Genomic DNA, 22,828 nt, shown 5'->3' with positions numbered 1-22,828 from the left:
GAGGTTCAGCTTGAGGTGGTGATCCGTCATCCACACTGATATGTCTGCCAGACATGCAGAGATGCGATTCGCCACCTGGTCATCAGAAGGGGGAAAGGAGAAGATTAATTGTGTGTCGTCTGCATAGCAATGATAAGAGAGACCATGTGAGGTTATGACAGAGCCAAGTGACTTGGTGTATAGCGAGAATAGGAGAGGGCCAAGAACAGAGCCCTGGGGGACACCAGTGGTGAGAGCGCGTGGTGAGGAGACAGATTCTCGCCACGCCACCTGGTAGGAGCGACCTGTCAGGTAGGACGCAATCCAAGCGTGGGCCGCGCCGGAGATGCCCAACTCGGAGAGGGTGGAGAGGAGGATCTGATGGTTCACAGTATCGACACTCATGTCTCACACTCATGTAAATTAGACAGGGAGATGAAGCTAGGTAGGGTGATAGAAAAACAGTAGGAATGGAAGGGACACAAATGGCTTTAGCCCAGGGCTAAGACATTTTTCCACACTTGATTTGCCTGTTTCACTGTGAGATCACCTTTACTCAAGGCTAATTGGACCCTGCTTCTGAGCAGGGAGAGCACCAAAAATATATGTGCTAAATTTAAAATGATATTCAAATGAACTAGTGTTAAAAGCTACAAACAGATAAGGAAATGAGTACATACATAAAAACAGTTCATAGAGAGATAGATGTCTGCTTTCAACCCATAGACAAGAAGGCAGCCAGTGAGCCAAAGGGCCAAATTAGGAACCAGGCCAGATTGCAGCCCCTGTCCAACCCAGAGCAGGACCTGACTAAGACCTTCAAGCTGCTCCACTCTGCCTCTGATGACTGGTGAGCATTCACTGTAGACAAGACCAATGGAGCTAGGCTAAAGGAAGCACAGTGTAGTGTCCTTGGAAATGTCTATTTGAGCTACAGAGCGTAGAAACATCTGAATTTAAGAGACCAGAGTCCCAATTGATGAACATCATTATAAGATTTTTGGAAAATGTTGTGGAAAATGCTTACATTTATTTTACTGAATTGCAGGGAGAAGAAGATCGAGGGCTTGACCTCTCTCCGTGTGATGGCTCAGAACCACATGGACATACTGATGCCTAAACTCCATGATATCTGCCTTGCCATTATACATGAGGTAGCTGTATTAATTCACTGCCCTATTCATTAATCTGCACAAATCTGCTACATTTGGAGAACAAGTCAAATTATTGTGTCATGTTTCTGATGTTCGTGGGTTGTACTGCTCAACATTAATATCTGGTCCTGTGCGTGTTATTATGATTCAGGTGAAGAACCTGCGCTCTGCAGTGTCCTGTGCTGCCATGGCCACACTGGGTGACATGTACGTACACCTCCAGAGGGCCATGGACAGTGAGGTGGAGGGGACGGCACGCGTGCTGCTCCACAAAGCCAGCGAGGCCAACACCTTCATCCGGCACGGCGCCAACTTTGCCCTGGGTCACATGGTGCAGAGCTGCACCCCTACCCGTGTCATGAATGCCCTGCTGGTCGGTGGGCTGAGGTAAAGAGGGAGAGGGGTCAATTAACACTCAATAAGGGGTAGATCCGGACTTCCACAAATTATCCCATTATCCAAACTCACCCCAATGCTATACTTCACCGTCCCCTCCACCTCAATGGAATCACATTTTTTTGTTATGTTATACTTCCTTGTGTTGTGTACTTCTTATTTTACCATTGCGTTACTTAGATTATTTTTAGCCTTTGGTGGAGAGGTACTGTCTGATGTGTGCTACTGATGTGTGTTAGCCTTTGGGGAGTAACAAGTCATTTATAAACATTTATAAAGTATATATAGTGAACACTTTACATTAGGGGCTATTAGTGAGGCACTGAGGTATTTGTAAGTACATGTACTCACATTCATAAATGCACTCAGTAATAAATACACCATTTGTGACATTTATAAATACATTTATAAATATGTATATAAATGTATATAAATGAGTCAAACCATTAATCAACCATAATAATATAATAATAATAATAATAATATATGCCATTTAGCAGACGCTTTTATCCAAAGCGACTTACAGTCATGTGTGCATACATTCTACGTATGGGTGCCTTGACAATAACTCCTTTATAACTGGTTTATAGTACATTAGTAGTACATTATTAATAATTTACAAATTGTGAACATACTATGATCAAACACCTTATTAATTATCTGATAAATCATGAACAAATCATTTAAAATAGCGTTTATAAATGTGTAAATAACTATTTATAGATTTCTTGACATTTACAAATGTAGGAATAATTATTAATTCATGGTAAGTAAACTCTTTACAAACAGTTTATTAATGGTATATTAAGGGACCTTAATATAAAGCCTTACCGAACATTTTTATCCATCGATGAGACTTCATCAATACAATCCATTATCATTCATCTCCTAACTCATGTATCTCTATGACATGTAACTGATGTGCTCTGTTTTTCCTTCCTCAGCCACCGTAACGCTGCTGTGAGGAGCTGCACTGCTCAGCACCTGGAGAGACTGGCTGAGGTCATGGGGACGACTCGTCTCCTGTCGGGGAAGAAAGGCCTCACTGACCGTTTCTTGATTGCCGTCAGTAAATTGGCTGTGGACCCTGCACAGGAAGTCAGGTGGGAAGTTCCTCCTGTAAAGTAGCTTGCTTTAACATAACAGTTAAGGCCGGGATTCAATCCATGGCTCGCAATAGCACTAGATCGCCGACAATGCAGCTTTTAAAGGTAATTTAGTCTAGAGTCAACATCTGCAGTGTTTTACACAAATACAAATTGAAATTGACTTTAAAAGCCACATTGTCAGCTGACATCCTTTAGCATCTATGCTAAAGGGTGTCATGGATTGAATTGCAGATTTTAGGTATTCCAAAACAACCACAGGTTCTCTTGGAGGGGAATAGTAATTGAAAACAAAAAGGAAAAATTATGAACACAAATAAGTTCTACGTGGCATAGAAAAATCCAAGTCCAGGCACTCATGTGGGTTTGAAAGTTAAAAAGCCAAAAGCTTTGCCCGGGATGTTTGGCCGGCAGGGATGTTCTTCTCCCATCGCCAACTAGTGACCTCCTGTGGTGGGCGGGGTGCAATGCACGGACACGGTCACCAGGTGTATGGTGTTTCCTCCGACACATTGGTGCTTCCAGGTTAAGCGGGCATTGTGTCAAGAAGCAGTGCGGCTTGGCTGGGTTGTGTTTTGGAGGATGCACGGCTCTCGACCTTCACCTCTCCAGAGTCCTTACGGGAGTTGCAGCGATGGGAAAAGATTGTCACTATCAATTGAATACCACGAAATTGGGGTAAAAATTACAAATGTAAATGAGTCCAGTTCAGTTTCCTTCCTTCTGTTTGGTGTCTAATGAAGACAACCCTACTTGATCACAGTGGTCAGCCTGAGCCAAGCGCTGTGCAGATTCGCTAAGATTTTCATAATAAGGAACGGTTAATACCCAGTTGTTATATTGTTGAGATGATTCGTAGATCAGGTAATGCGGTGCATTACTCAAACGACCCTCTTGCAAATTCTACCTAATGTATGTCTTATTTTTTCTCAGGTTGCCATCAATTGAGTACTGTTTTTAATCACAGACAGCAGAAATGATTTGATATGTTACACGTTTAAGATGATATTAATATCTTTGTCCACAGGCATCATGGTCGCAATATCTTGAGAAACGTGGCCACCAATAGCGACTTTGCTAAAATGTGGGACAAATTCGCTCTAAGGAAAGAGAGAGAATCCTTGAGGGAGGTCATCTCAAAGGTTAACCTCAAAGAAAGGTAGATTCTCTCTAGATTATTAGAAGTGTGACAAATGAGCTGATATGATTACAGAAATCCAATCCCACTGGGCACAGACATCAGTTCAATGTCTAGTTTTGATATAAAAATTGGGAACTCAACCAAAATGTGAAATCAACCAAAAATGTTGGTTAAAAGGTGGGTGAAAAAAAGCCAATTGTGTTTTCTTCGGTGATTCACCATCATCACATAGATTTTTTTGTTGTGGAAACAACGTTTATTCAACCAGTTTTTGCCCAATGGGATGAATTTAATATACTGTAAGATTATATCTTTCTGTCTTTTCTCTTTTTCAACAGGAATATCTGAATATTTCCCAACTTGACTATTATCCCCCCCAGTCCCCAAACTCCAATATTTTAGTTCATTCTAAGAAATTTGACACTATCATTCAAACCGCCATGTAAATGTATCTTTAAACTGCATTGACTCCTTGTCCAAGTCCTGAATCCACTATAAGGCCATATGAACCACATTCAAAGCACGAAATTACCTTTCCTCGAAGCTCCTATCTGATCTGCCAGCTCAATAGTGGTCTACTGAAACCATACTCACTGACCTCCACACCATCCTCAAAACCAGCAGTCCTCTTTTGGAGGCAGATTGGTCAGTGCTCCTGTATGGCACCAACATTGTGGATTTTCATCCAATACTTCTGGACTATGAGAACATTCTTTGGACAATAAAATGAGGTAAAATGGAAGCTGGCTACGGTCTCCGTTTTATCCTCCAAAACAGTGTGAGGATGTATAACAACAATACCTGTGGTTTAACTTCGGCCAGATTACCGAATGGGCACGCAGGGGCCGAGTGGGCCCCGACCTCCAGGAAATATCATCATAACATCAAAAACTAAAAGTATAGTGGATGTATATTATGGTACGTGGACGTTTTACAATTCGTGAGCTCGTTTCATAGTTTGTAGCCATGTTTTATATAAATTTGTGCATATTTTGTAGAAATTCCTGAGCATTTAAACATTTTAGTGGGGATGTTGTATATCAATTTTCTTACTGGTGCTCTTCCATGCCGTCCTTGGGAGGGGTGCGTCACTTGAGTAGGTTGAGTCACTGACGTGATCTTCCTGTCTGGGTTGGCGCGCCCCCTTGGGTTGTGCCGTGGTGGAGATCTTTGTGGGCTATACACGACCTTGTCTCAGGATGATAAGTTGGTGGTTGAAGATATCCCTTTAGTGGTGTGGGGGCTGTGCTTTGGCAAAGTGGGTCGGGTTATATCCTTTAAACGTTGAGAGAATTGAGACATGGATTGTGCGTGTCATTCAGAGGGTGATTCGGCAAGACAACTGGGTTAATTGCCTTTGAACGGGGTATGGTCCAGGCGCACCGGGTTAAGTGTGTCAAGAACTTCCACACTGCTGTTTTTTTCATGCTCAACCGTTTCCCATGTGTATCAAGAATGGTCCACCACCCAAAGGACATCCAGCCAACTTGACACAACATGGGCCATCATCCTTGTGGAACGCTTAGGGCAGCTTGTAGAGTCCATGCCCCAACAAATTGAGGCTGTTCTGAGGGGAAAAGGGTGTGCAACTCAATATTAGGAAGACGTTCCTAATGTTTTGTGCACTCAGTGTATGTAGTCCTACATGTTTATAAATAGTACTGTATCACAAACCACAGTACAAAACCATATAAAGTGTGGGCCTGTAGTATCTGTAAATCAACTAAATGTAGTTTTTTATTTCCATTTGCAGATAATAAAGCATCATTGTTCATGTAATAATCTAATATTAGCATTATATCTTTAGGAAGAGGAAATGGTCATAAAATCAAATAGATGAAAAGACGGAAACAAATGTTTTTGAACTACTTATTTTATTTAAAAATGTCAAATTCAGTGCAAATTAATGTAGTGCATTAATGTCTAGATCCCTGTTGGGTGGAAAAGTGTCACAAGAATCCTGTGGGAGGAGAGAACAAGAGAATACATTCAATTAATGGGTGTTAACTAATCAGGGTTCAACAAAGCACTTTAAGTCCTCAATTCCTTCAAAAGTGAGAGAGAAGGAGAAAGGAGTATGGTCCCTGCAGTAGGACTACATGATGGCCATGAGGTTCTCCAAGTGGTACTCCAGGAGGCTGGGGAGCTCAGTGACCAGCGACTCTGGGTTAAAGTACCAGGCCAGCTGCTGGCCAAAGATGTCATCTAGCAGAGCCATCAGCCTGCCCTGAAGAGAACACCACACAACACATAGAAAATGGCTGAGTTACTAGTTTATCAAGAGGAGAGAGACAATTAGAAATATTCCCCCTAAAATGACATTGAAGCCTGGTTAACCATGAATAAGGAAGTCAAAAGGAAGTACACTAAGAATATGGAAGTAAACAGGAAGTAACCTCTTGACTCTTACATTTACATTTAAGTCATTTAGCAGACGCTCTTATCCAGAGCGACTTACATTGAGCAGCAGCAGGTATCTGTCAGCCTCTGGCTCCATGTTGGCAGCAGTGGGCAGGAACGAGTACAGGAGAGCGAACAGACGCTCCACGAACCCACCAGGGTGCTAAAGGAAACAAATGAGGAGAGAATAGAAGAGGAATTTAAGTGAAACTGCTAATAGAGAGATATAAAAACATGTACCAGTGAGATACTACTTACCACCATCAGGGACTTCTGAGCTGTCATCATCTCAAACAGCACCAGCTCAAAGAGGACATCTATCATGTTCACATGATGGATCTAGGACAAGAAAACATGTTTGGAGAAAATAGGAATGATTTCATATAGATCAGCTACTGTGATGTATAAAATACATGCATGTGGAAGAACTCAGTGAGACTTGAAAGAGTTAATGAACTCACCTTTACCTCAGCCAGCTCCCTCTCAATGTCATTACGCTTGGAGGGGTCACTCAGGTAGTCCACAAAGTCATTATAGCTGCGGATGTACTTGGCCTCGTCCTATGACAAAGAAAAGAGCATCTTAGTGAACAGAACACATTTCCCCTCAGGGACGCTCTCTTTCTCTTGGAAGAGAATGAGTTAGTGAGTTATGTGGTTGGCCTGAACCAGGGCGCCCAGGAGGACCTTTCCCGCCACAAACAGATGGTTCCTGCTCAGGGTGGAACCAAGCACGGTCTTGGGAAGAGTTAGGGTGAGACATCTTCCTCTAGGAGACAGAACAAGAAGTCACAGAGAGAAAAAGGAAAGTGGGTCCACTCACAGTGAAGGCCTGGCGCAGGGAGACGAGCCTCAGTCCTCCACTCTATTGGTGGTAAGATAGAGGCTGTGAAAGGGAGGGAATGGAGCATGTCAACCATTAGTCAATGGGAGATAACAACATTATGACCACAATCCTTCAGCATCTGACAAGCCCAGACTACAGACATTTAGAGGAACTCACTTTAGCAGAGTAACCTCCCTCTCCTTAGGCAGCAGGTCCTCCTCCCAGCCCTGCGACAACAAAACAAGCATTCAAAATCAGTGACCAGTGCAATGACATAACAAACAATCGGTCAATGGAAGGATCTTATTGATCCTGGTCAATAGTATGTGTGTGTAACGTCTGACCTCATCGCAGTTGTGGCCCTCAGGCTCTGGGTCAGTGAACTGCTGAGTGGTGGGCGTAGAGAAGGAGGCAGCCTCCGATCACGCTGAAGAGAGAAGTCCGTCCAGCCCCATGTGGAGTGTGGCGTACACCACTGAAACATCAGTCTGCTGCTCAAAACACACACAACACACCCGTTTACCACACACACACACGTTATTAAAAAACACCAAATCGAATGCAAAAATGCCCATAGTCTATATACATAGGAAATCGTTTATTTACCTGGAAGCAGCCAAGCGTCACATCCACAGACGTCTCGTGGCGGAGGTGAGACGCATAGTGGGTCACCCTGCCAGCCACACGCTGACAGAGAGAATACATGTTAAGGCCAAATGGAATTAGTGAAGAAAAGCCTAATCTAATACTATTTCAGTAGTATTTACGTCTTACCTGGATCCAAGTGATGGACTGCACTTTGGTGGCACAGTAGGGGATGCCCTCTGGACTAAGCCTGGCTGTCTCCTTGGAGATGGCCCACACCAGTTGAGCCTCCAGGCCTCTCACCCTACTCATGTGGTGCATCCTCACCACCACCTGCTGTTGAGATAAACAACAAGACAACATCAACAAAACCACTTCAGCAATTGCTGTGACACATTTCCATCAAGATCAAATGACTGACCACGTAGATTAGGATTAGCTAGTTACAAAGACACATACCTGGGATCCCCCACACATGTAGGTGATGATGGGGCTGATGAACTGGAAAGTTCTCCAAGCTTTAACCACTGGACCGACAATGTTCTGCACATTACAATACATTCATGTTGGAAACAGTAAACATTGTAACAGTGATGTGACTGTGTGTGTGTGTGGGGGGGTCTCTTACCCTGATCACAACAGACCCACAGTACAGGGGGCTGAACCTAATCGGAATCAACTGCCAATTGCCAGTGGCCTCCTAAAGCAGAAAGCAGACAAGAGATTTGTTTCATGTCAAAGAGAAACTTGAATATCAGGGATATTTTTCAAACATAAAACCCCAAACTTTCAGAAAATTGTACCTCAAGGATAGTCTGCACATCTGGCACATCCTCAAGGATGATAGCATTGATAGCATTGATAGCATGATAGCACTATTGTTAGGACATAAAACGTAGCAAGATTGCTAATACTAGCTAGCTAGGCAGCAAAAGTTGATCGCTTAGCAACAGTTACTAAAGTTAATGTTAGCAAGCAAACTAGCTAGCTACAACATCTCTAGCACAAGCATTTTTGCCAAGTCTGAATGATAGAAATACACAACATTTAGCTAATTATAATGACATTTTTAAATGTAGTAAAATAACGTCCACGCAGTCTCTCCGCCAGTCTTGAAAAACACCCAGCCATTTTCCAGTCGATTGTTCTCAGGTCTCAAAAATCAAACAGTTTGTTGTCAGCAGCAAACGGAAGCTGTTGTTTTCGCACGGACGGTTAGATGTCTCTTGGCAGCACACTTTCGAAAATGATTGTTTACCAAATTGACAACTGTGTTGCCATAGAAATGAGTTTGGAATTCTATGATTCCCTTTAGAATCCATTAAAATTGCTTGTCATCATTCTAGTGAAGTCGACGTGCTCCTTCGTAGCTCAGTTGATAGAGCATGACGTGTTGCAAACATTGCTAAGAAGATAGATAACGATTTCAGGGGATTGGCCAAGATGGCTGCTTGAACAGACGCTTTTTTTTACGGAGCTCCGTACCAAACTTCAGAAAGATTGTGAATTTTTTTTATTTTATTTTTAAGTTTAGTCATTATTATTTTTATTTGTTCAAGATATAAAACCTTTCCTGTGACTGGAATGATAATTGGATACTTTATTTCAGCATGTCCATGCAAAGTCGTGACAAAAAAAGAAAAGAAAAAGTTAGCCGTTCTATTGCTAATCAACAAGAGAGAAACGTGCTTATAGACAACTGCCATAACTACACTTGGCCTATGGAGAATATCATGCTTTCGAATGCTAAAATGACGAATTCCCCTCTTTACCGGTTACTCCGTGCAAACCTCCACCCTCCAAAAAAAACCAACATGAACTCTGACATCGTGGCTACCCTCTCCTTACTCATCAACTCCAGGTGTGACGCCATTGAGAAAATGGTAGCCGCGAACACCATGGTTATCGAAGGCTTGAAAAAGACTGGAGTTTGCATGTGGTGAAATTAATGATGTGACAAAAGTTGAAAAAAATGTGGAAAGGGTGGAAAAGAATAACAATGTCTACCATAGACGTCTCACTGATCTGAAACAATACACAAGAAAATGGAACCTGAGACTCTACGGCTTGCTAGAGGTGGAGAATGAAGATGTGCGAGGAGAGGCTATCCGTATCTGCCAAGAAGGTTTGCCTGCAGAGAAGAACAAAGTTGGTGATACCATCGACGTTGTACATCGCCTCGGCAAGAAGCAACAGCAAAGCGATTCAAGACCCAGGGGTATCATCATCCTATTCACTACCAGATTCTACAGGGATGCTGTCTGGAAAGCTGCTAGGAAGAACGCCTTCCTTCAGAGCCATGGTATGCGTTTCGCCGAGCATCTCAGCAAGGAAGACATAGAAAGACGGAACAAGTTGTGGCCAACGATCAAGATAGCACGAAGTGAGGGGAAGGCTGCTTACTTCGTCGGAGGACGAGGTTTCATCAACGGTTCAGAAATCCATATTCCTCCCTAAAATCTCACCAGAAGGAACAGGTTGATGGTTTCAGCCATGGTATTCTCATTTTCCTTATGTTGTTTACCTAACAAGTATCAGGTGACTATTTTAAAGGAATACTCAGGTATTTCAATTCATTAGTTTGTTCTTGTATGACCAGAAGTCCTATTTTGTTTATAAACTTATGAAGAAGATTGAAAGCTGAATTTGTGTTTTATGTATACAGTAACTAAGATACTGTTTTAAATGGCATACAGGTCTGCTCTGACTTTACACCGTTATTGTTCTATTTAGTTATTAATACTTATTTCCAAAAAAGGTCTTAGGAACGTTTATATGTAAAACATTTTGTTTATTCAAATATTTTATGATCAGTTTTCATATGTACTTAAAATAGTAGGTACCCTTTTATTTAAATTATGATTTGTATGATTTCTCAGAATAGTTCCTGATTACACTAGAGGGTTTTTAGTCTCTCTTACTACAAGAACCCTTGGTTTGGTCTTGAACATAATTTCCAGTTGAGTTGCATTTCAAAGGTTATGGAATAAGCTATTTTCACTTTAAATTGACTTAAATGGTGCAGATCTCGGTTCCTTATCGTTTACGTTCACTGCTCCTACGTCTTTGACTCATCCTACTACAGTTTATACTTTTATATAATCTTTGTTGTTTTGTCTTTGTCTATATTATCTCTTAATGCTAGGGGGTTACGAAACAGTGTGAAGCGCAAGGCCTTATTTTTATTTGCTAAACAATTTCGAACAGATTTTTTCTTTTTTTCAAGAGTCACTCAATTTCTGCTGATGACAACTTCTGGAGGTCACAGTGGGGCAACGATATTTGGCTTTCCCATGGATCTGAACGCTCTGCTGATGTCACTACAATGAAAAATACCTTTGGTGGTAATATTCTACACTCGGAATGTGACCCCTTTGGTCACTTTATTTGTATTGTGATCAGTTACAATGACATTACACTCATTACTGTAAACTTCTACGGGTACAACACCAAACATGAGAATGATGAGTTGCTTGAATCTATAGAGAAACATATACTTCATTGGTTATCTAAATTTCCCAATTCGTTATTATTGATAGGAGGGGACTTTAACATTACAATAGATAATTCAACTGATAGGTGGCCCCCAGGTAGGCCAACCAATCAGAATTTGGGTTTAATACTTTTTATGGAAAAGTTTGATCTTACTGATATATGGAGAGAGAGGTTTCCGGCCGACAGATCATTCACTTGGAGTAACAAAACAGGCTCCAGACAATCCAGAATAGATTTTTGGCTTATATCCAAATGTATTGATAGTGAGTGTGTTACTACAAATATTTGTACTACTCCCCTCACAGACCATATGGCTATTTACATTGATATCAACATATTTACCCCTGATACAAACCTTGGTAGAGCATCCTACTGGAAGCTAAATAACTCATTATTAAATAATGATATAGTTACATTTGAGGTTAAAGATCTGCTCTCACACTTTTGGGAAAGGGCTTGTGAAGAAAAATCTTATTGCAAGAACTGGGAGCTCTTTAAATTTGAGGTGTCCAAATATCTTAGAAAATATGGTAGTAATCTTGCTAAGACCAGAAGAGCTGAGGAGGAAAAGGTGATCATTAAGATAACTTCCCTTTCTCAGAGGTCCCCAGCTGACCTCTTGGGGGAGGAGAAGATGGAACTAATTGAGTTACAAAATAAACTGGATAATATATATAAATTAAAAGCAGAAGGAGCCTTTATTAGATCTAGGAAAAAATGGATTGAGGAGGGAGAACAGAATTCATCCTATTTCTTTAGACTTGAGAAATTTCACTCTAAAAATAACACTATCCATAAGTTAAACATTGATGGTGTTATTACAGATGACCAAAAATGAATCGCTAAATACTGCAGCAATTTTTTACAGAAAATTGTATAGCTCTACGTACTGTCAGGAATCCACAGATATGTTTTTTAACTCACTGAATAATGTTCACTCTATCAGTGATATAGAATCTAAACAGTGTGATGAACCCATCAAAGTTGAAGAGATTATAGAGTCTATCAAACATCTAAAGAACAATACATCACCAGGTGTTGATGGAATTACATCAGAATTTTACAAATTATTTTCTGAACAAGTAGCTCCCTTCCTATTCGAAGTCTTTTTAGAGAGTATTAAAAACAATGTTCTCCCTCCTACAATGAGTCAGGGGTTAATAACACTGATACCTAAGCCTAAAAAAGAAGTGCTGCTCATCGATAACTGGCGTCCAATTTGTCTTCTTAATAATGACTATAAGATATTAGCCTCACTACTTGCAAAAATAATTAAAGAAGTTCTGGATGCAATCATTGATGAAACACAGTCTTGCTTCATGAGGAACAGACATATTTCTAACAATGTCAGACTAGTATTAGACATACTTGACTACTCAGACCTAATAACTGAGGATAGCTTCATATTATTTTTAGATTTTTATAAAGCATTTGACACAGTAGAGCATCAGTTTCTCTTCCACTCCCTTGAGAGACTTGGCTTTGGGGATTTTTTCTGTAAGGCTATTAAGACTCTCTATGCAAATGGTAACAGCTCTATCAAATTGAAATATGGCACCTCACCTAGATTTGAGTTAAAGAGAGGAATTAGGCAAGGTTGTCCTATCTCTCCGTACCTGTTTTTATTAATCACCCAACTTCTTGCAAATTCTTTAAATAATAGTCCTGTACAAGGTATTTCCATAGCTGGTAAAGAAATTATTATAAGCCAGCTGGCTGACGATACTACACTTTTTCTGAAAGACGCTAACCAAATTCCCATATCGATCAATGTGATACAATCCTTTTCCAAAGCGTCTGGTCTATATCTTAACATTAAGAAATGTGAACTCATGGCTGTCAAAGATTGTGTGACACCTTCATATTATGGTATTCCAGTAAAAGAAGAACTTACATATTTAGGCATAACCATTACAAAGGATCAGAAGTCTAGAGGCTTACTAAATTTAACCCTCTTATTAAAAAAACCCAGAAGAAACTAAATCAATGGCTACAGAGGGATTTATCTTTAAAGTCCTAATAACCAAGGCTGAAGGTATCTCTAGACTAACATATGGTGCTCTATCTTTATATCTTGACCGTAAAATAAGCAAGGAGATAGACCAGATGCTTTTCAACTTTCTTTGGAGAAACCGTACCCATTACATTAGGAAAACTGTTGTAATGAACACTTATGAGAATGGTGGACTGAATTTTCTGGATTTTACTACTTTAAATAATACTTTCAAGATCAATTGGATAAAACAATTCCTAAGAAGACCCACTTCTATCTGGAATTTTATTCCTCATCATGTCTTCTCTACTTTTGGTGGCCTTAACTTCATGTTGTTTTGCAATTATAATATTGACAAAGTTCCAGTGAAACTTTCTGCTTTTCATCGGCAGGTTTTCTTGTCATGGTCCTTAATTTATAAACACAATTTTTCTCCACACAGATATTATATATGGAATAATCGGGATATATTGTATAAAAATACCTCTCTGTTTTTAGAATATTGGTTCAGAAATAATATCCTATTGGTGAGCCAACTGGTAAATGCAGAGGGTCTTTTACTCAGTTATAAAGAATTCTTATCACTTTACAAGGTCCCTGTAACACCTAAAGATTTTGCAATTGTTTTAGATGCCATTCCCTCAGGTGTTGCTATGTTATTCAGGAACATGTCAAGACCTGACCCTCAGAGCCTACCTTCTATTGACCCTGTTGACTCATCAGTAGGAAAGATTTGTTTCTCTTTTGGTCCATTCAACAAGAGAGCGATTACGATCCTTGTTTCAGCAGGATGTTGTATCTTTACCTTATGTCATGCCTTATTGGAATTGATTTATTGATAATATCTGTTGGAAAAAAGTTTGGATGTTGCCACAAACATACCTACTTGTTAACAAAATTAAGGAAGTTTCCTTTAAAATTATTCATAAATATTATCCTGCCAACCACTATATGAAGAAGTTTAAGGAAAACATCAACTCAAATTGCTCCTTTTGTAATGACCACCCAGAAACAGTTGTGCATCTTTTTTGGCATTGTATGCATGTAAGAAAACTGTGGCAAGACATCAGTAGGTTTATAATTGAACACATTTATGAAGATTTTACACTATTGTGGAGAGATGTACTGTTTGGATTCTTTACATACAATAGAAATAAGCAGAATCATTTTTATTTAATTAATTTCATTATTCTTTTGCCAAATTTCATATACACAAATGTAAATTTACAAACAGAAAACCACATTTTCGTATCCTACAAAAAGAAATTGAACTGTATTTTAAGACGGTTAAATGCTCTACTAACAAAAAAGCTGTTAGAATTGTAAGTATATGCATGTCCCTTAAGGTCCTTGTGTAATTGTAATGTGATATTGTACCCCCTAGCTCGATTGTCCATTGTTTGTAATCTATGTATGCTTGTGTTCCCTCATGTGCTTTATGTATTGATTTGTTGTTAATAAAATAAAATAAAATATTTTAAAAAAGATAACGATTTCAGGGATTTTTGTGATGAGTTATCTGAAATTGAGATAAAAGACTATTAAAAGCCTTAAGGACAATAGGTCCCCTGGAAATTATGGTTTAATAAGGGAGTTTTATAAAGCATTCAATGATAAATTGATTCCTTTCATTCTTGCGAAGTTTCAAGAATCAATAGAAAATGGGGAGTTTACCGGCTTCCTTAAAGCAATGTTCAATTACTTTGATTCCCAAACCTAATAAGGATAACTCTTTATTTAGACAACTGGACTCATTATTCTGTTGAATAATGATGGGAAATTATAACTAGATATTTTCGCATCAGCTCTTTTTCAGAGCATATCTGATTGGTCAAAAGAGCAATTACTCAAAAAAAATTACTGAATTGGGCTGCCTGTCTCCACGAAGCCATAGAAACCTGGACATGCTCCAAATGAAATGTTCCATCCTGTCAGTACTGATGTTGAATGGCATTAAATACACTTTTTTTTAAATCTCTCCCATCCACTGTAGGTTTGTTGAACATGATTGGAAATGAAACTCCAGCACACCGGTAGCACTAAAGACTTGTGAGTATAACTTTTCCAGATGAGTTGAACCTACCTGTCGGTGTGGTGGGGATATTCCTGGGAGGTCTACTAATGAAGAGGTATAAGCTTGGCGTTGTGTCTGGAGCCCAGCTGTCTTTCGTCACCTCCTTCATGGCCTACCCCCTCCTCCCTCTGCAGTCTGGCACTAAGTGTGACAACGTTCAGGTGGCTGGTCTGACCGTGTCCTACAACGGGTAAATATGACATCCGATTGGTTGGTTGGTGGGTGGGTTGATAAAAACAAAAGTTTGGATCAGTGGAATATGAGGGAGAGTGAGACCAGAACACACATAGGCTTGTGCCGGGGCTCCCTCTTGTGGGAATATACAGTATGGTTGTTACTGAGCCAGGATTCCTGGCTGTTTTGTCACTGTGCCTGTCAATGATAGTTCAGCAACAATTATTTAAACATCATTATTACCAGGCATTTTCTCTGTTCCCTAGGTCCCCTGGTGTACGATGGCAGCCTGTTGTCAGAGTGTAACAGAGACTGCTCCTGCTTGGCTGGGGAGTGGGACTCTGTGTGTTCAGACAATGGCATCACTTACACCTCACTTGCCTCGCAGGCTGCTCCAGCTTTACAGGTTACAGGTCTTCACAAGGTTTTCACACACGGTTGCTGGTATTTTGGCCCATTCTTCCATGAAGATCTCCTCTAGAGCAGTGATGTTTTGGGGCTGTTGCTGGGCAACACAGACTTTCAACTCCCTCCAAAGATTTTATATGGGGTTGAGATCTGGAGACTGGCTAGGCCACTCCAAGACCTTGAAATGCTTCTTACGAAGCCACTCCTTCGTTACCCGGGCGGTGTGTTTGGGATCATTGTCATGCTGAAAGACCCAGCCACGTTTCATCTTCAATGCCCTTGCTGATGGAAGGAGGTTTTCACTCAAAATCTCAAGATACATGGCCCCATTCATTCTTTCCTTTACACGGATCAGTCGTCCTGGTCCCTTTGTAGAAAAACAGCCCCAAAGCATGATGTTTCCACCCCCATGCTTCACAGTAGGTATGGTGTTCTTTGGATGCAACTCAGCATTCTTTGTCCTCCAAACACGACGAGTTGAGTTTTTACCAAAAAGTTATATTTTGGTTTCATCTGACCATATGACATTCTCCCAATCTTCTTCTGGATCATCCAAATGCTCTCTAGCAAACTTCAGGCGGGCCTGGACATGTACTGGCTTAAGCAGGGGGACACGTCTGGCACTGCAGGATTTGAGTCTCTGGCGGCGTAGTGTGTTACTGATGGTAGGCTTTGTTACTTTGGTCCTAGCTCTCTGCAGGTCATTCACTTGGTTCCCCCGTGTGGTTCTGGGATTTTTGCTCACCGTTCTTGTAATCATTTTGACCCCACGGGGTGAGATCTTGCGTGGAGCCCCAGATCGAGGCAGATTATCAGTGGTCTTGTATGTCTTCCATTTCCTAATAATTGCTCCCACAGTTGATTTCTTCAAACCAAGCTGCTTACCTATTGCTGATTCATTCCACCCAGTCTGGTGCAGGTCTACAATTTTGTTTCTGGTGTCCTTTGACAGCTCTTTGGTCTTGGCCATAGTGAAGTTTGGAGTGTGACTGTTTGAGGTTGTGGACAGGTGTCTTTTATACTGATAACAAGTTCAAACAAGTGCCATTAATACAGGTAACGAGTGGAGGACAGAGGAACCTCTTAAAGAAGAAGTTACAGGTCTGTGAGAGCCAGAAATCTTGCTTGTTTGTAGGTGACCAAATACCTTTTTTCCACCATAATTTGCAAATAAATTCATAAAAATCCTACAATGTGATTTTCTGGATTTCTTTTTCTCATTTTGTCTGTCATAGTTGAAGTGTACCTATGATGAAAATTACAGGCCTCTCTCATCTTTTTAAGTGGGAGAACTTGCACAATTGGTGGCTGACTAAATACTTTTTCGCCCCACTGTAACTAGTGACATCCATAAGGGATTATAGCGTTAACATGGATTCAGCTGGTCAGCATATGTCATGGAAAGAGCAGGTGTTCTTAATATTTTATACACGCAGTGTAACTCATTGGCACTGAAATAAGTTATTTTCAACCATTAACTGGGGCCTTGTTGAGGCCTTATCTAGGTAAGTAATTGCTGATTGACAATAAAGTATTATTTTGATGTATGGAAAAATATGGTATGCAATTCCTATGTAGAGAAGGTTTTAATATAATAATAATAATAATATATGCCATTTAGCAGACGCTTTTATCCAAAGCGACTTACAGTCATGTGTGCATACATTCTACGTATGGGAGATCCCGGGGATCGAACCCACTACCCTGGCATTACAAGCGCCATGCTCTACCAACTGAGCTACAGAAGGACCACATAATTTGAGTCAATTGGAGGTGTACCTGTGGATGTATTTCAAGGCCTACCTTCAAACTCAAAAGAAATCAGCCAAGACCTCAGAACAAAAATTGTAGACCACAAGTCTGGTTCATACTTGAGAACAATTTCCAAATGCCTGAAGGTAACACATTCATCTGTACAAACAATAGTACACAAGTATAAACACCATGGGACCACACAGCCGCCATACCACTCAAGAAGGAGACACGTTCGGTCTCCTAGAGATGAACGTACTTTGGTGCAAAAAGTGCAAATCAATCCCAGAACAACAGCAAAGGACCTTGTGAAGATGCTGGAGGAAACAGGTACAAAAGTATCTATATGCACAGTAAAAACGAGTCCTATATCGACATGACCTGAAAAGCCGCTCAGCAAGGAAGAAGCCACTGCTCCAAACCCACCATAAAAAGCCAGACTACGGTTTACAACTGCACATTGGGACAAAGATCGTACTTTTTGGAGAAATGTCCTCTGGTCTGATGAAAGAAAAATATAACTGTTTTCTATATGGTAGTTGTTCAATATGACTTCAACTTTTACAGGGCACTCTTGTAAAAAATACATGTTTAATCTCAGTGTTTAAATAAAAGTTAAATAAAATTAAAAAACAACACAAACACAGGATATGGGGTACACATGCTATCACATCATTACATACTACTGCACCTGCATTCCAGCAGCATTCCAGCATCTGGAATTGACTCAACATGTTTGAGGGGGTGATCAAGACAAGTGGGGGAAGAGGTGGCTGTCGAATGTATGATTCTGATACATATATGTACAGGTAAGTTCACTGGGGGGGGGCATCCATGTTTGTGTCCGTACTCTGAGGTGTGTTTGAATATGAATGAGCAGCAGTGTTGTGATGTGTTCTATACCGTCCTTGCAGAGTAATCTTCCTTGGCCTCATCACATGTCTCAGTGGCTCCTCCTTAGGAGGTAGGGGGACACCACCATGGGACAGCCCCCACACTCATCGCTAGAGATCGAACTTCAGACTCCTCAACACACCGAAAGAGATTAAGGTGCACACCCTTAGAGAGAGCCGGAACAGTATAACTCCCTCCAAACTCACAGAGGAGGTGGAACTATATAACACCCAGGGAGAGAACGAGTGACCTCAGTCAAACACAGTCAGAAAGAGGAGGTGGAAGAGGGGTTAGATAGAGGAGGAGGTTACCCCAGAGGCCATACCTCCTGTTCATGTGAGCAAAATAGAGCAGAAGGCTTCTGATCAGCTAAATGGCAGGCAGAGGGAGAGGTCATCGTGATTCACACCCAGAGATAAAGACAAACCACACAACCTCTTGGTTGAGATTAACCACACAGAGGTAGAGGCAGAGGGCCTTCATGGCTAGCAAGTCAGCCTGCCTGCTATAATCCTCAAGTCAATTGTATTTAAATTCATGTTCATTAAAGATTTTTATTCAAGATTTTACTTAATGATCATTTTTCACTGTCTTCAACCCTCAAGAACCAGGGTGAGTCTGGGTCACCCTTTTCCAGAGCAAATACAACTTGCATATCATCATAGACTAGGCCGAAACGTTAATCTTTGAACCTTGCCTGAATAAAATAATGCTTTTTTTTATAGTGATCAAGAGTTGCGCTTTTTCCTTTTCTATGATGATTCACATTTTTGGTTGCACCTCAACTCAGCGATGGTTGAGCGCCCTCCGTTTTTTTGTTGTCAAATAATACATTTTTTTGTAAATTTACAAAGTAAATTATTAAAAGCATTAAAATTGTGATGTTTCCCACCTATTTACATAACCTACTCCACACTTGCAAAGTGAAAGATTATACAAATTTTCTGAAATTAAGTAGTAATTAGAAGAAAAGCAGAATTGAGTCCAATTATAATACAAATAATTTAATGGTCTATGGTTCAATCCCATTTTTGAAGGTCTGATGAATAATTAATATTGTTCCTCCTCTTCCTTGTGGCAGGCGCAGCAGTACACTGCCCTCCAAAGCCTGCAAAATAGTCGCCGGACTGCCCCTTTCCTAGCTCTGCATGGAACATCCAGTGTCACGTCCTTGGTGACGTGTTGGGTGACATCCGGGATGACCACAGCAACATCCTCTGGAAGGGGAAAAAAGAGGATCCGAATGTAAAAAAATGCAAACCGTAGCTTCTAAACACTGGCCAGTTGAAAGGTTCTACTAAGATGTCAAGACAAACAGCACCTGTCAGAGTGCTCTCTAAGTGTTACTCACCTGCTTGGATGTCAGCTGGCAGAGTGGCGAAGATGGCCATCGTGAGAGTCCTTTCTTCAGGTGTGACATCCACAACCTCCAAGAGGGAAGAGATGGGCTCTGCATCTGTATAAGGGGTGATGTCCACAACCTCTAGGTGGGAAGAAGCCGGGTCTGCCTCTGTGTTAGGGGTGATGTCTACAACTTCCAGGTGGGAAGACGCCTGATCTGCCTCTGTGTTAGGGGTGATGTCCACAACCTCCAGGTGGGAAGAAGCCTGATCTGCCTCTGTGTTAGGGGTGATGTCCACAACCTCAAGGTGGGAAGAAGCCAGGTCTGCCTCTGTGTTAGGGGTGATGTCGACAACCTCCAGGTGGGAAGAAGCCTGATCTGCCTATGTGTTAGGGGTAATGTCCACAACCTCCAGGTGGGAACAAGCCAGGTCTGTATTATGAGTGACAACAGCAATCCTGATGAGCTCTACTACTACAAGGCACCAAGATGTCATCAGAACAGGCATCTGTCAGAGTGCTCTCTATCATTGCTACTCACCTGCTTGGATGTCAGCTGGTAGTGTGGTGGAAACGGCCACCGCGAGGACAGGGGGGACTGGTAGGGTGGCTGCAGGGGTCTGGAAGCAGCTCTGCACCTCGTCCGCCACAAAGGCACAGACAGAGCTCATATAAAAAGGGCTCTGGAGGTCATCGGTGGAGAAGGACTGACTGATTCTCCCGAGGATCGACCGCACAGAGTCAAAAGCAGCAGCCCGGGAGAAAGGGATGTGAGGGGAAGGGTCCTTTAACATGCAGGAGAACTTCTCCACTACGGCCGCCACCATGCCTACGGCCATCCCACTTATAAGGATTGGGTGCTCTGAATGGCCTTCCTCTGGCTGAAGCCACAGGGCCAGGAGGAGCCTGGGCACCACCTCCACCACCACCTGAGATGGGCTGAGCAGGTTGCTACGGGGCTCATTGGACTGCTCGCCCAGAATGCTCCTCACAGCTCTTTCCACGATGCTGTGGACCTTAGGACCGCTGAAATTAACAAAAAGGAGAAGCCAAATCTAAACGATGTGCTCACAGAGAACACTGTCTTAGTCTGTTTCCTTCCACAGCCTTCAAATAAAACACAGAGCAATTCAAATTTCCTGGCTTCTGATTTTTCTGTTCTTTATTTTACCCACACCTCCTGGAGTGCTGCTGGTGGCAGGGAATGGCAGTGAAGGTGAGTGCTGACGTGGTACTCACCTCTACCTAAGGGATTTTTTGCCCTGAGACACCAGCCAGTTGCTCATGTGCTCTGTGGTGACATGGGGTGGGACCTGGCCTTGACTCTGGAGCAGCAAATATTGGACGATAAGCTTCTTCTGCAAGATGAGGTAAGGTGACCATGCCACGAAATACCATATCATGTGCTTTCAGAAGGGCCTCTCGCAACATTTTACAACTGCTCATGCCTCACAATTTGCAAGTGATATTAAGAACTCTTATGACCACCTTCTCTAAACTGTCTTGAAATACAACTCTCTTTCTGTTGTTTATGTTTTTGTGGGATGAATCTTACCTGTTAATTGTAATATGTTTCCTCCCAGCAGGCCTGCAGAGTCTGAAAATAAAGGCTGCTTCTACAGAATCCTTTGAAGATAATGAAAATAATGATGCTCTGTTATGCACATTAAGCACAGGCATTTACAGTATGCTAAAATTAATTTCTCCTAAGATTACCTTTGTGGGACCATAAGTGAACTCCGGAATGCACCAAACCCTATCCATGGTAAGATGGGGAAGAAATGCAGCGCAATAGATATACGGGATGCTCTAGAGATAACAGGAATGACTTAATGTCACGAATGATCAATGACTGTGGAGTCGTCCAATATGCTGCACTTAGAATTGAGTTGTAGGCGATGTTTACATTCTATTGCCATGGAGAAATGGAATGGGTAGAACCTGTTTAATTGGGTATGCTTCTATGTCTTTATTTCTTGAAAGATTAAACTCTTTATTATGTCATAATGTGTATGAGAGGACGTAGGAGCCCGTCCAGATTCATGACGCGATTATCCAGGTGTATGTTGCTTAGACCTACTAATCCAACCTTGGTTTACAAGTTAAATACATTGTTTATATATGCCTATACAAATCTATCGACCACATCCATTTTAAGTAATGATTGTCAATTGAAAATGTGGTTGTTGTGTTATCCTGTTGTGCGCCTTGAGTATCAGTCCCCTTAAGCACATTATTCCAATATTTTTCCTGAGCTCTGAATTGACACAATGAACACTTTTGAAAAGTTATTCGGTTAAAAATAAGAGTGTGAATGACAATAAACGTATGACTTAGATTGTATGCATAATAGTGTAGTAAACAATATCGCTCAGCGAAGGAACTTTTGGTGTTAGGAAAGTGTCCGTTTTTAGTCTCCATGACCCGTATCACTTCGTTGTCTTGTTGGTAATAGTAAAAATGCATGACAGTCCGCATTGTAATGGTCTTACAGGTGTTTTTCATTTTGCTTCTCACATTAAACAGACATTTGAGAACGGAATTGCTTACTGTTGTACCTATGATGCACAGACACACTAAAGCTGTACAGTGTAGTTTGAATAATCAGTTTAGTTGGGTCTACTCTTCATTATAAAACAATATTGTTGAATGGTTTAAAATACATCAGAAGCTGAATAAGTCTTGATGGAGACAGCTTGTTTTGCCAAGGAAAGTGAAAAGGACTGAGGGAAAGTAAAATGGAAAATACATGGAAAGGATCATGGAAGAACCTCAAAGAACATTGCATTTTCAAGATCATGTAACATCAAACATAACATCAAAATGCATCTTATATTCCTGCCCGTACAGAAAAACCACATGATTTCAACTGACATTTTATGTGAAATCATGTGAAAACATGTTTTGGAACACTACGTGATCACATTTTCACAAGTGTAGTTTAATGTAATCTCATGTTGCTTTACATGTTATCACATTATCTTCACATAAGATTACATGAAAACATGTTTTTGGAACAATTTCCGTGTTCACATGTGAAATTCATGTGGTTTTTGCGTAAACGCCCTGCAGTTCCACACACTTAAAATGCACATGTACGATTGTGCATGT

General features: G+C 41.1%; 2 protein-coding genes across 2 annotated transcripts in view; both read left to right on the top strand.

Moving 5' to 3' along the window:
* The window catches only part of LOC123994791 (TOG array regulator of axonemal microtubules protein 2-like), a 34,350-nt gene that overhangs the window by 5,784 nt on the left and 5,738 nt on the right, over positions 1-22,828 (top strand). The window lies entirely within an intron of this gene.
* Positions 1,033-4,328, top strand: LOC123994792 (TOG array regulator of axonemal microtubules protein 1-like). The gene is made up of 5 exons (XM_046297784.1): positions 1,033-1,133; positions 1,285-1,520; positions 2,474-2,632; positions 3,663-3,794; positions 4,115-4,328. Exons 1-5 carry the CDS (start codon positions 1,065-1,067, stop codon positions 4,122-4,124), a joined length of 606 nt encoding a protein of 201 aa, XP_046153740.1. The 5' UTR covers positions 1,033-1,064; the 3' UTR covers positions 4,125-4,328.

Source organism: Oncorhynchus gorbuscha, linkage group LG14 (genome assembly GCF_021184085.1).
Source record: "Oncorhynchus gorbuscha isolate QuinsamMale2020 ecotype Even-year linkage group LG14, OgorEven_v1.0, whole genome shotgun sequence".
In the NCBI taxonomy this organism is placed as follows: domain Eukaryota; kingdom Metazoa; phylum Chordata; class Actinopteri; order Salmoniformes; family Salmonidae; genus Oncorhynchus; species Oncorhynchus gorbuscha.
Note: the sequence above shows the minus strand (reverse complement) of the source record. Positions and strands in the feature narration are given on the sequence as shown.